Here is a 13,466-nt window from a genome sequence, read left to right as displayed (position 1 = left end):
AACCTGTCCTCCGCCCCCCCCCCAAAAAATGGATAAGGTTTTAAAGAGGCAGACAGTGTCTATAAGTGGCTCTTTTGCCATTCATGTTGGCAGACCTTCTCCAAAGGAAATCTGCTAACTGTGAAGAGTGATATAAAAGCCCAGAGGGTTCCCTTGATTATATGGGAAAGCCAAATTAGATCCCGGATTTGGTGACATGGTAGCATGGTTAGAGCAGGAGCCCTGCAAATTTGACCAGATGATGGCTAGCGGCACAGGTAGGGCAATGGGACAGGGACTCGGCGTCCAGCTGATTGTCGCCCTTCCTGTAATTGCTTTTCCCTTTCTATTTCCTTTCAGGAGGCTTTAATTGGTTGAATGCAGTGGGAGGATCACACCGGGAAGAGGGGACCGAGGTCCTGTTCATGGTTAGTGACCCTTTCATGCTTTCAATCTTTAGAGCTTCCTGATTTTTGGTGAGTTTTGAATGATTTGCTTGCCCCTTTTTAGAAAAGGGAGAGATTTATGGGATGCCATAAATCTCCTGTGGCTTAAAAAAAAAAGTATATATCCCATTTTTCAAAATCTGGCTATACTGAGAAAATGATCCAGATTTATACAGAGGGGGACTGATCCTAGTCAGCAGAAGAATCGGAACAGAATTAATCCTAATTATTTAAGGAGTCTCAATTCTTTAAGGTAGCCAGGCTAGGAAATATGCTTTTCTGCCTAAGACACGCGCCCCCCCCCAAGAACTGCTGCTGATCAGAATGGACAATATGAGGATAGATGGACTAATGGTGTGATTTGATATCATGCCGCTTCATATGTAAATACAATTTCCGCCCTTAATTAATTATGCCACCCATGCCTTCTACCGATGTAGAGAATCGAGATGAGGTATGCTTCATTATGTAAAAGCGAAGCAGAAATGATTAGCCCATGTTTGCTCAGAATGAGATCAGACATGCACAAGAAGTGAAATATGAAGCAGGTGTGTGAGTCCTTTTTAATTTTCTCTCCTAAGATACAAAGGAAGATGCAGAGGGATGTGTATACAAGATATAGGTACATCTCTTGCAGAGACCATTTGTAGTGCTTCGGCATATGGCTGGTGTCCTTGTCATCTTCAAAATATTTGTATGCTGTCCAGCAGAAAATATTCCTTGAGGGAATCCCAACTTCAAAGTTAAGAGATTGTTGAAACTATATAATCCTATACAGTGGTACCTCGGGTTACATACGCTTCAGGCTACAGACTCCGCTAACCCAGAAAAAGTACCTCGGTTTAAGAACTTTGCTTCAGGATGAGAACAGAAATCGCACGACGGCAGCACGAGGCCCCATTAGCTAAATGGTGCTTCAGGTTAAGAACAGGTTAAGAACTGACCTTCCGAACGAATTAAGTACTTAACCCGAGGTACCACTGTATAGTTTATAAAATTATATAATTATTATTTATAAAACTCTACAATCCTTTGGCTAGCTTCCCAAAGCACGCCCCCCCTCCCCGTATGATATATTTATGTGCTTTTCTATCTTGAGAAATTTCTTACAGGGAAGTTGACAGAATATCAAGTCGATCCCAAGTAATACAAAGTCTTAATTTAAATGTATTCAGTTTTATTTCCAAATAATGTTATTGCTTATACCTCTGCTGTACCTAAAGAGCTGTCTCTTTCATGCCTATTTAGAAATATAAAAAGGGATCACTCAAATTACCGTAGGCCAACCAATACAATTTGTGGGAATCCAGTGGATTTTCCCCCCCTTTGGACCACAGACTCCTATGCCATATCACAGACTGCTTTTGAGACTCTCCTCCGTCTCAGAAGTGGCTTGCTATACAACATGGGGGCTGCAGCTCAAGAAAAAGCCCCCAGTCTTGTTGGGTACCCAGGACTAGTTGCATGGTCCTTGAGCAAAAAACCATAAGAATATGAGAGCTTGAAAATATACTATGAGTGAGAGATCAGGCTGTGTAGAAGGGAAGGGCCAATAAGACAGGAGGAAATTATTGTGTATTTTGTGTAAGCAGCTGAGTTTGTTTTTATACACCAGGGTGACAGTTACATACATCTGAAATAAGAAGCAGTGGGGAGGGGGTTATGGCTGCAGTCAGGTCTTTCATCCAACAGGAGAATGCATAAGGGGGAAAAACCCACCCAAAGTGATTGGGAACTTTTTGCTTTAGAAACAAGGTACAATATATTAACAGGAAGAATGAGCAGCCGTTGAAATTGACTATCAAAAGAGCAGTGAACTTGCATATCAGTATCTCAAAACAAATGCCTTGGGCCTCAGATACATAGAACTGATGCTATTATTAGGCCATTTCTGACCTACCTCAATAACCAGAACATTGTCATTTCATTGGATGATCATCTTTATGGAATTTAAGGGAAGTGGTAGGAAAAGGGTTTCAGAAAACTACCGTAGCCAATAGCAAACTATTGGAAAGCTTATTCTTTTTAACACTGGGGGAATGTGGACCTGGTCTGTTGCGGTATTTATCCTACTGGGGCTGCTTGACCTCATGTTAAATGCTAGACCCTAGTAGCTTCTCTTATCTCAAAGGGGAAGGTTTGAAACTCTCTAGAGGCGCTTGAAAGTAGGAAATACTTAGCACAGCTATAAGATGTAACCAGGTGAGCAGACCTTGTGACTGTTGTAAACTACCATATAAATTTAGCTGAAACTGATAGTAAGTTGTCCATCCTTTTCTCAAGGTAATAACATACTTAATATGTGTGTACATACTGTGGGCTGGTTGCATAACATTGGTTACTTGTTGTCTGCAAGTCCTTCTCATGTCTGCATACATGTCCTTGCCACATTTTCTTTGCCAAGAGTTTCATTGTGTTTTGTGATCCACTCATATACAGACCGTTAGTGCAAATATTGCTTAGGATTAGAAATAAAATAAAATACTTGGGTACAGCGATAAGTGCAATGCAGAGTTCATTTTTCAGGGGACTTTCTATCCAGGAAAGTAGTGCTGTCCTGTGAATTAAAGTCCAGAATTGGGCTAGGAGAAGCAATTCTGAAATTAAAAGTAATTCCCCCCCCCCATAATTAATTACTTAATTGGGTTTTTATCCTTTTTTGCTGGTTGTGTACTTGCTAAAAGTGTTCCTTCTTTTCAATCCTCTGCAGGCAGTACCTAAAGCAGGAAAGCTTGGACAAAAAGCGGAAGGAATTTGATACCAATGGCTGGCTGCAGCAGAGTAAACGGAGCCAGGTATTTGGATCCTACATAGCCGACCAAATGTGTGTCTGAAATGCTCTTATCCTATTTCCACTTTCCTAAACTAATGGTGTGCCTGGCTCTTAAGGTTTTTGAGTGTAACTGTTAGATCAGGGTGGGCCTGGTGATGCAGCTTGCCAAGCCGTTGGCAAAATTGGGCCCCTTTTCTGTCCACTGCAGCGCTGGGCTGAGATGCTTCTTTATTCAGCCCAGTGCTGGGATGAAGAAATTGCCTGATCCTAGCACTGCAGTTAAGCGGTGAGTGTATATAATACATACAGAGAGATATAAGAGTGTGTGGTCTGTGTATGAGTTTGGGTAGAGCCTGTGTGTGTGTGTGTGTGTGTGTGAGAGAGAGAGAGAGAGAGAGAGAGAGAGAGAGAGATAGATAGATATAACTGTGTGTAGTGTGGTTGGGTCCATGTGAGTGGCATGTGTACCTCAGGCTTAGCTAACCTTGAATTCTAGCCCTAGGGCCATAAAAGGTTAGTCATGCCTGTGTCAAAGAAATTAATGTGTACTGTGAGAAAATGAAATAGTGTTATTTGTTTCATAGATAGAAAGGTATGATGTGCCTCACACAATTGTCTGATCGGAGGTTCTATGGGCAAACTAAATCTAAATCTGGCCTGCAGACAGTCTGGGAATCAGCGTGTTTTTACATGAGTAAAATGTGTCCTTTTATTTAAAATGCATCTCTGGGTTATTTGTGGGGCATAGGAATTCATCGTCCCCCCAATAGTCCGGCCCCCCCACAAGGTCTGAGGGACAGTGGACTGGCCCCCTGCTGAAAAAGTTTGCAGACCCCTGTTCTATGTGCACGGAGTCTCTGGTGCCAGCAGCTTTTCCAACTACTATTACAGGCACCAACCAACCACAAGAGAGGTCATGTCCAGCTCTCTTTCCTCCACACTTGGGACAAAAAGCGGCCACCAGTCGTCTGTCTGTCCACCCCGCCTGTCCCCCCCGCTCCTCAATAGCACCTCACTTCTGACAGACAAGACTATGTCTCCTGAATATTTCCCTTCCTGATCTCACTGCTCTAGCCTTCAGTTGAAAAAGGAAGGGAAATCAGCCAGTGATGGAGAACAGGGAAGGGAAACAGTATGGAGTGACTTCTTTGCCAGAAAAAAGTGAGGAGCAAGTTGCAGCAGTTCTCTCATTGTCCTGGTCATGGGGTGAGAAGGGAGCAGGAATGGGTGCCTCTGATCATACGTACCTGTATAAGCTGTTGGAATTCAGAGTGACTACAAGCATCCAAAGATCTCTGTACCTGCGCAGAGCCTGTAACATATTTCTGTTCCTTTCCTTTTCCTTGTTTGTCAGGATGGAAGTATTCCAGTCTTGCTATCTTGGCTGAAATACTGACTCATTTGTTCCCATTAATTCTGAAGACTCGCTCATGCATGGCGGGGCTCTTTGGGTTTCTTGAACCTTTCATTACCTTGTGCAGTTTATATCATAATTATTTGGTAAAGCTAACATGAGGTTTTTGTCTTCTAAATAGAGAGGGCTGGGTTTGTTTGTCTTTTAAAGGAGATCCCTCAACAGATGAATGGAAGTGACTGTGGGATGTTTGCCTGTAAATATGCTGACTGCATTACCAAAGACAAACCAATCAATTTCACTCAGGTAAGTTGGCTCTCCTGGCTAGTGGGCACTGCATTGGTAGAATGCTAGCTTATATTATTACAGTGCTGTCTTCTAGTCTTAATTGTGCCCAAAGCAAACCAATTTTTAACCAAGAAAACCAAAGCTCTGTAGCCAGAAGAAGGAAAATCCAAGTAGATAATTTTCCATATATTTGCTTATCTCACTCAAGTCGAATTGTAAGATTGTGGGTTTCAATAACATTCTGAATGTATAGCTTGTAATAATTGTTGTAATAATTGTGCCACAAGATAGGGAGCTCATGTGGGCAGCTGCTTTGCTCCCTGTAGCAAGATCCTTAAATTTGGATTCAGAGCCTTATGATATGGATAAGCAAGTTATGCCCTTTAGTAATTCCAGGACTATAACCTATATTAAAGGTCCACAGCTACTTTTATGGTGACTTTTTAGTTTTTTGTTACCTTACCACCAGCATGTTTAAAAAGTACGGCACAAGAACCTGTTGCGTGATGGCACTGTGTTAGAATTATCTTCATCTATTACCTCTGTTGGAGGTCAAAATTCTCATTCTGTCAACAGCAGGCCAGGTCTGTGTTGCAGAATTAGTGCTTGTAGCAATTGAAAGAAGTGTCACCTATATCTGCTCAGGGACAAGCAGAATTGTGGATGTAGGGTTAGGAAAAGCCAGATCAAACTTGAAAAGTAACTTTTTAATGGATTTTAAGATCTGGTGGTACTAGCCCTGGTTTTGTGTTTAAATATAGCTGTGTTGGAATATAGCTGTCTCAGTATGAGGCTTTCAGTTTGCCAGTGTATATCAAATGACCTTGTCATTTTAAGCAAGTATTGATGTTGTTGTGTTTCTTTTGTTAAAGCAACATATGCCTTACTTCCGAAAAAGGATGGTCTGGGAGATCCTCCATCGCAAGCTGCTGTGATTTCATGTGAAATGCAGGACCCTTCAGAGACTGCAAACCAGGTTATTGCCCTTCTTGGCCTGCATGGGTTTCCTGCTGAAGCTTAAAGACTGTGTACAATACATTTTGTGTGGTTTTCTTTTTTTAAAAAAAAATAAAAAAAATTAATGAATTCTATTTCGTGGAGCAGTGTGCCATGGAACTATTTCAGAAGCACACTTGCCTTTTTCTATCTTGGAACCCTGTTTTTTTACAAGTGACATTTGGAGATGCTGAGGAGTACTGACTTCCACCTTCCGTGAGTTTTCCTCTTTTTACACTCTCAGTCCTTTCGCAATGGCCAGCTTCTGCAAACACCTTGAAACCTTCCAGGCTTCAACTGTGTGGGGCATTTGTACTATTGTATTGCATTTACCAAGGCATGGAGAAAAAAAAGGCTTTCATGGCATTCAGTAAGGGCAGTGCTACAGGTTACAATTGCTGCTGGTGCTCTTCTGCAGCAAATAAATTCATGTGGAAGTACAACGTGCATGTACATATGTGTCTGGGGAAACCTGGTTGTATATATATGTGTGTGTTTGTTTCTATAAGTTGCAGAAGAGAACATGGCTATCCCCACAGCAGTCATGACGTGTTGCATTGCCCTTACTTCCTCGGTTATTAGGTGGAAATAAAATTGCCTGAGAATGGAAGCTCTGATAGACACCAGCACATGAGAAGCAGCTTGCTACAACATTTTCCATCACGACTGTGACCTTCTCTTCAGTTCCGTAGCATGAGATGGTAAATGAAAGATGAACAATGCCTTTTCTTTGATGCCCGAGCAGAGGATCTTCCTAGCATTTAAAATCTATTTCTTCTAGTGAATTCTCTTCCAACTCAAAATCCAGAGGCAGCTGCCCTCCTGGGAAGATGAGTCATGTCTTGGCTGAGGCATCCTGCACTGAGAGCCTTCATTTTAGGTGCCTCCTCTATGACCTCACAAAGTCAGGCTGTGGGGATGGAATCTGATGCAGAGAGAAAGGGTAGAGCTTTGGGTTGTGAGGCACTTCTGGGGCCCTGTGCCCAAATGCCTGGGGTCAGACCCTATAAAAGCCAGCATCTCTCCCCATTGAGCTATTACCAGAATCTAAGGAAATCCTGACATTAGGAAGGACTGTTACATTGCATTCTTGATACAGAATAGGATTTGCAAGCCAATTTGCAGCTACACGCTGAATAGAATGCTTATCTGGCAAGAGGATGGAACAGTTATTGATCGTCAAACCCTTTGTAGAATTTAGGTACAATATGGCGTTTAAAGCTTTTTTTTATAATAATTGGTAAGCTGTTTTGATACCATATATATATTTATAAACCTTTCTCAATGGTGCAGCAGTGAACAAATGTCTGGGTTTTAAGCTCTTTTATGTTTCCATTTAAAACTCCTACAGCTGAATTGAAATCCTGACCTTTTTTCCTCTCCTGCCCACCACTTTCTGCTTCTGTTCCAGATAGCCATTAACGATGGCAAGTGGAAGACCTCTTCCACTGAGATGCTTCCTCTTCAAATCCTGCTTTTATGTGCTAATGCAGGATAATATACAGAATCTGTTTAGTTCCTCTCTGAAACAAATGTAAGCGGCACTGCCAGCTGCAGCTTGAGATTTAGCAGCAGGCAGAGAGATCTTTCACAGAGCCCAAAGCACTTTGAGTCTCGCTGATTGATGTAACTTCTAGTTCAGTATGAGAGGGACTCTAAACTCTCTGGTTCACTCAAAGATCTTCTCCAGTGCCACTGGCCAATATCACAGTCCACTGTGTGCAACTTCTCTGCAGCCAGTTGTTTCAGTGGAGGCGCCACTTATTCTGTGATGGCCAAACTCGGCCCTCTAACTGTTTTGGGACTACAGTTCCCATCATCTCTGACCACTGGTCCTGTTAGCTAGGGATGATAGGAGTTGTAAAACAGCTGGAGGGCCAAGTTTGGCCATCATTGACTTATATTAAATGGACATCAGCAGATGTGCTTGGTATCTGTACCTGCTGAGGCCAACAAAGGTGAGATGCAGTTGGAATTTAGGCGCAAATTATGTAGGACTACTTACTAAGTTCACATGCCACACATACCTCTTGATGTACCATTTTTTTATTCTAAAGAATAAAGTAATGTCCTCTTGTATTTTTGCCATCAGATAGGGAACATTTTATATATTCTGTACCTGTAAACAATAGTTTTGTACAAATTTCATTGCACTTCCTTAAGTTGTGCTCTTCCTAGACAAGTTTGTACCTTTTCTCTATCTGTGTTTTCTTTTTATACCAGGCTCTTTGGTGATCCTTTTTCTATGTTTTTCTCTAAGTGATCTGAAATTCTGTATTTTTTTTGTAATGTGTTATTCTTAAATAAACCCAGCTGTTGAAATAATAATTATCCAAAGTCTGGCCTGCTGCATCATTTCCATGGGGATCTATGTGTTATCTAAGTGTTATTTCGAATCCCCGTGACGGGGTGACCTCCCATTGCTCAGTCCCTGCTCCTGCCAACCTAGCAGTTTGAAAGCACGTCAAAGTGCAAGTAGATAAATAGGTACCGCTCTGGCGGGAAGGTAAACGGCATTTCCATGCGCTGCTCTGGTTCGCCAGAAGTGGCTTAGTCATGCTGGCTACATGACCCGGAAGCTGTACGCCGGCTCCCTCGGCCAGTAAGGCGAGATGAGCGCCGCAACCCCGGCCACGACTGGACCTGATGGTCAGGGGTCCCTTTACCTTTACGTGTTATCAGAAATGGACCCTTGCCAAATTCTTTCCCATCCCTTCCTCTGTACAACTGACTTAAATTTATTCAGGAAGGTGTTTCCCCGCCCCTGCTCCATAACACTGGTAATATTCAACTGCAACACTTTTCGGAAAAGAAACAAAGAACTTAGCTCAGGGAAGTCTTTCCAGTAGTGGCCCTGTATGTCACCTTGCATTTAAACACAAGGCTGAGCACCGAAGAGACCAAAAAAACAAAAGCCTATTCAATTGCCAGCTTGCGTTTTCCTTTGCTCTCCCCTTTTAAAAACACATTTTATGTGAAGCTGCTTTTGAAGTTTCAGCTGGTGCTGTTCTCCAGCCAAAGAATGCTGTCACAGCTGCCCGAGGTCCCAGCTCACAAAGGACCAACGCCGTTTCGTTGTTAAGTACGAAAGTCTTTATTGAAGTTCAGTTTCACTTTCACAGCTGCAGCGTGCAGCTCTACGTCTCAAACTCTAGACCGCTGAACCTCCGTCTGAATCTCCTCCCCCCCAGACACCAGTTTAAGACTCTAGCCTTGCTCCACCTCTTCCTTTGCTCTTTCCTCCTCTGGTTCCGCCTGTCCGTCGGGGTCTCGCCCTTCCTAGACTCTTCTGATGCTGAGTCCCCTGAGTCTTCCCCCTCCCTCCGGCGGGCTTTAGGACCTGGTTCCCAATCCGGGTCTCCTGCTGTCCCGCGCGCCTGTACATTTGAACTTGGCGCGCCCGCCCAGCCGGCAACCTTCCTCCTGACCGTTTCACTGCTGCTGTCACTGCTTCCCCCTTCGGGGAGGCTAGCTGTAACTGACCTCCCCTCCGTTCCCCCACTCTCCGATGGAGGCGTGGTCAGCCCTGACTCATCTTCTCTCCCCGCTGGAGGAGACGCTGGTCCTGACACATGGGACTCTTCCCCCCACTGCGCTCTGGTGGGGAAGCTGGTCCTGATCCCCCGCTGCTGCTTTGGGAGTCCCCGCTGGCCCCTTGTTTCTGGTGCGTCCCCCCTGGGACCCCCCTTGCCCTGACCATCGGCGCCCCCTTCTGGGAATCTTCTGATTCGCTGGAGAAGCTCATGGAATCTCTCGGGTCACTGTCATACTCCTCTACGCTGCCCTCGGATTCTTCCCCTTCGCTCTCCATTTCCTCTCTCCCCTGTGCCTCTGCTCCTGAGCCCCTGACAAATACTTACAAAAATCTTTACATTAGTGAAACGTGCACAAACAAGTGTGTACATTGCTGAAAACAAATACAAAAATGCATTCTATTTTGTGAAAATTGCATGCAAAAATCCATTCACTAGGTAACGTTTCCCCCCCCCCCATGCATATATTAATTCATTAGCCTATGCAGAAATAATTCATTAGCCTATGCAGAAATAGGGCAATTTAGGATTGGAAAATTGACAAACAGAGAAACCAACATTGTCAGATTCAGCCATCCCTGACTGCAAGTCATCTAAGATAAATACTGAGTTTTTCTAGAAGCCAGTCAATTTTAGGTGGGGAAAAGCTTTGGTAGGTCCGCTTTTAACATTATTATAGAACAGTGCAATAGTGGGACTTTAAGGAGGCTTGAAGCTATATTGCAGGGTGTGAAGAGAAGACACTGAATTTATTTTGTTCTTGCACTTTTAATATATTTTCCTGCATGCCACTGGCTAGGGATTTTCAGGTCATGTTGACTCTCCTCCCTGCAACATTCTCTTCCTAGACATGGGCAAGGCTTCACCTAACCCTTTCCAAGCAAACTATTCATTACATCTTTAATCTCTGCACACACATGAACAAGCAACTTCTGTAAGTGTACCTTCAGCTGAGCAGACAATATTCCATTGATTCCTTGCCACCACTTCTAACTCTTTCTCAAAGAAAATGGGAACTATTTATCCCATATTCAAAAGATGCGTACCTTGGACTCTCTGCAGTGATCATGACATAGGCCACCCAAAACTTTATTTTGCCTGCCTGCTGATTCACAGGGGATTTGAGTCTGGAGTCTGGATCTGTCTCTACAACTAATATTTTTATTTTTTCTTTCTTTCACATGTAACTCTACATTTCTTTTTTTCATCATTCAAATATATAAATATATAAATGATTCACTTCTGAAATGCACACACATTCATATCCTGTTGAAATAAAAAATAAAAAAATAGTCCGGTAGCACCTTAGAGACTAAGTCTGACCTTAGAGACCGACTAATGCACACGAAAGCTTATACCTAGAACAAACTTGATCTCTAAGGTGCTACTGGACTATTTTTTTATTTTTTTATTGCGACTGCATCAGACCAACACGGCTACCTACCTGAATCTAGATTCATATCCTGGTCTTTGTAACAGGCTTTATATACTGATGTGTTTCTTAAGTCCAAAGCAATACAAAATAACATTGAACATTTGAATAACTTGTCTCTTTGCAATATTCAGTAAACAAATTCCAGTTCATTCTCTCTAGAGAATTTAGCATGATGCTCCACTTCCTGCCATTGGGCTGCTTTATATCAAAAATAATTCCAATTCTGCAGAATTTGTGTTTCCTTCACTGCCCGCGGACAAAGTGTCCATAGAAGGAAAGGGACTGACTGACTGTCTTCTGGGGCTTCCACCGTCCCAAAGCAGGGTCCAGCATTGCCACCAGTCTCCAAATGGATTCAATATTGACCTTGACAGGGTATGCTCAAATACAGGGTTAGCCAAATGCCACCGCCAAGGTCTCTTTCCTGGCAACTCTATGAATATGGTACCTGTATGAAGAGCTCCTAAAGTTATGGCCAGCTGTAGGACGCAACGCTGGACTTTCTGGTTTTATTCATAGCTTGACAAGCAAAACAACTGTTGCTCTGTACAGAGTTCTGGCACACCTAAGTCATATGAATGTACGCCAAGTTAGGTGCATCTAGAACACCAGTATTGTCTACTTCTGATTGACAGAGACTATTCAAGGTCTCAGAACCAGGTCTGCCTTTTCCCCAACTGCTGATACTATTATTATTATTATTATTATTATTATTATTATTATTATTAGGCTTTTTTCAGAGGGAACTCGCCAGAAGTTGGTTCTGGAACCTCTCGGGTGTGTGCCATTGCCATTCTAAGAGAAAGGGAGGCACCACTTTTTCTAGAAAAATAGCATTTATTATTATTATTACTACTACTGTTGTTGTTGTTCTTACCCTAGGTTGTTGTTACCTAGGAATGCCATATTTCAAACAGTAAAATTCCTGCCAAACGAGTGAGAAGAAGAATGGCAACTTAAGCTGACAGAATATGCGCAGCTTGCAGACTTAACATATATACAGTAATAAGAGAACAAGAAGAGCATACATTTAGAGAAGTTTGGAAAACATTTATTGAATATATGGGGGGAAATTGTGTACACTTGAAAACATTGTCAACATTAAGATAAATTCAACAGTGTCAATGGATGTAATAATGTAATAATGGAATACTGAATGGTTTAGTTTTTGTAAAATATGCAGGGATTTATGATATGCAAAATGAACCATGGAAAGAGAACAAGGGATGTTATTGATATTTTAAGGACATGTAAATGAGTATTTTAAATTGTAAATCAGAAAATGGAATAAAAAATATATACAAAAACAAAAAACAGTCAACTTCCTTCCTAATTTTTTTTTAGGAAGGCCCCAAAATTTTTGAGCTTTTTTGGGGGGAACAAACCAAACAAACCCAGCTTTTGGGGCTTTTCCCACTGCTTTTCCCACTGCATACATCAGGTTTTCCTTGTCATTTTGCCGATTCCGTGACGTCATTTTTACAACCGGAAAACCAGGACATGTCAGGAACTTTCCTGATGCATGGCAAGCCTATACTTACCAATGCTGTATTGTACATTTCACAGACAGACACTGTTGGCTGTCATTTGGTACTTTAGTCACTAGATGGCTCTGGATTCTTCTAGGGAAGAATAAGAAATAGGATGGTTTCTGTTGTTGCTGCTGCTGTTATCTGCTACATTCCTGTTAGAGCAAACTTTCCTAACCAATGTGTCATCTGAGCCTTACAAGATGAAGCTGTGGAAGAGAAATCTTAAGCCAGATAATATACAGGGTTAATATGAAAGACCAGGAGCACAGCCTCAGAGTCATTTTGGACTCGCAGCTGTCCATGGAGGAGCAGGTTAATTCTGTGTCCAGGGTGGCTGTCTACCAGCTCCACCTGGTACACAGGCTGAGACCCTACCTGTCCGCAGACTGTCTTGCCAGAGTGGTGCATGCTCTAGTTATCTCCCGCTTGGACTACTGCAATGTGCTCTACATGGGGCTACCTTTGAAGGTGACCCGGAAACTGCAATTACTCCAGAATGCGGCAGCTAGATGGGTGACTGGGAGTGGCCGCCGGGACCACATAACACCGGTCCTGAGTGATCTGCATTGGCTCCCAGTACGTTTCCGAGCACAATTCAAAGTGTTGGTGCTGACCTTTAAAGCCCTAAACGGCCTCGGTCCTGTATACCTGAAGGAGCGTCTCCACCCCCATCGTTCAGCCCGGACACTGAGATCCAGTGCTGAGGGCCTTCTGGCAGTACCCTCATTGCGAGAAGTGAGGTTACAGGGAACCAGGCAGAGGGCCTTCTCGGTAGTGGCGCCCGCCCTGTGGAACACCCTCCCTTCAGATGTGAAGGAAATACGTAGGTATCTTATCTTTAAAAGACATCTGAAGGCAGCCCTGTTTAGGGAAGTTTTTAATATTTAAGGCTGTATTGTTTTTAACACTCTATTGGGAGCCACCCAGAGTGGCTGGGGAAACTCAGCCAGATGGGCGGAGTACAAATAAATTATTATTATTATTATTATTATTATTATTATTATTATTATTATTACTACTACTACTACTACTACTACACTACTACTACTACAGCATTTGAAGGTTATGTGCTTTAAAAAAGCAGAGTTGAAAATAAAGGGTGCACATTTAGGTTTGCCCTTCTTTGAATC

At 42.7% G+C, this 13,466-nt stretch overlaps 1 protein-coding gene across 3 annotated transcripts in view; it reads left to right on the top strand.

The window, feature by feature from the left end:
• SENP1 (SUMO specific peptidase 1) overlaps positions 1-8,164 on the top strand; it is a 29,901-nt gene extending 21,737 nt beyond the window's left edge. The window contains exons 17-19 of one of the 3 annotated variants that reach the window (XM_053373018.1): positions 3,136-3,220; positions 4,763-4,858; positions 5,713-8,164. In XM_053373018.1, coding sequence (XP_053228993.1) covers positions 3,136-3,220; positions 4,763-4,858; positions 5,713-5,775 — 244 coding nt within the window. In that variant the 3' untranslated portion in view covers positions 5,776-8,164. Of the gene's footprint in view, positions 1-339; positions 408-3,135; positions 3,222-4,733; positions 4,859-5,712 lie in introns of those variants that run through there. The other 2 variants (XR_008328388.1, XM_053373024.1) reach the window with 2 other exon arrangements.
• The last annotated feature ends 5,302 nt before the right edge of the window (positions 8,165-13,466 follow it).

This window comes from Podarcis raffonei, chromosome 2 (assembly GCF_027172205.1).
Source record: "Podarcis raffonei isolate rPodRaf1 chromosome 2, rPodRaf1.pri, whole genome shotgun sequence".
NCBI lineage: Eukaryota > Metazoa > Chordata > Lepidosauria > Squamata > Lacertidae > Podarcis > Podarcis raffonei.
The sequence above is the reverse complement of the archived record's forward strand: the minus strand, read 5'-3'. Positions and strand labels throughout refer to the sequence as shown.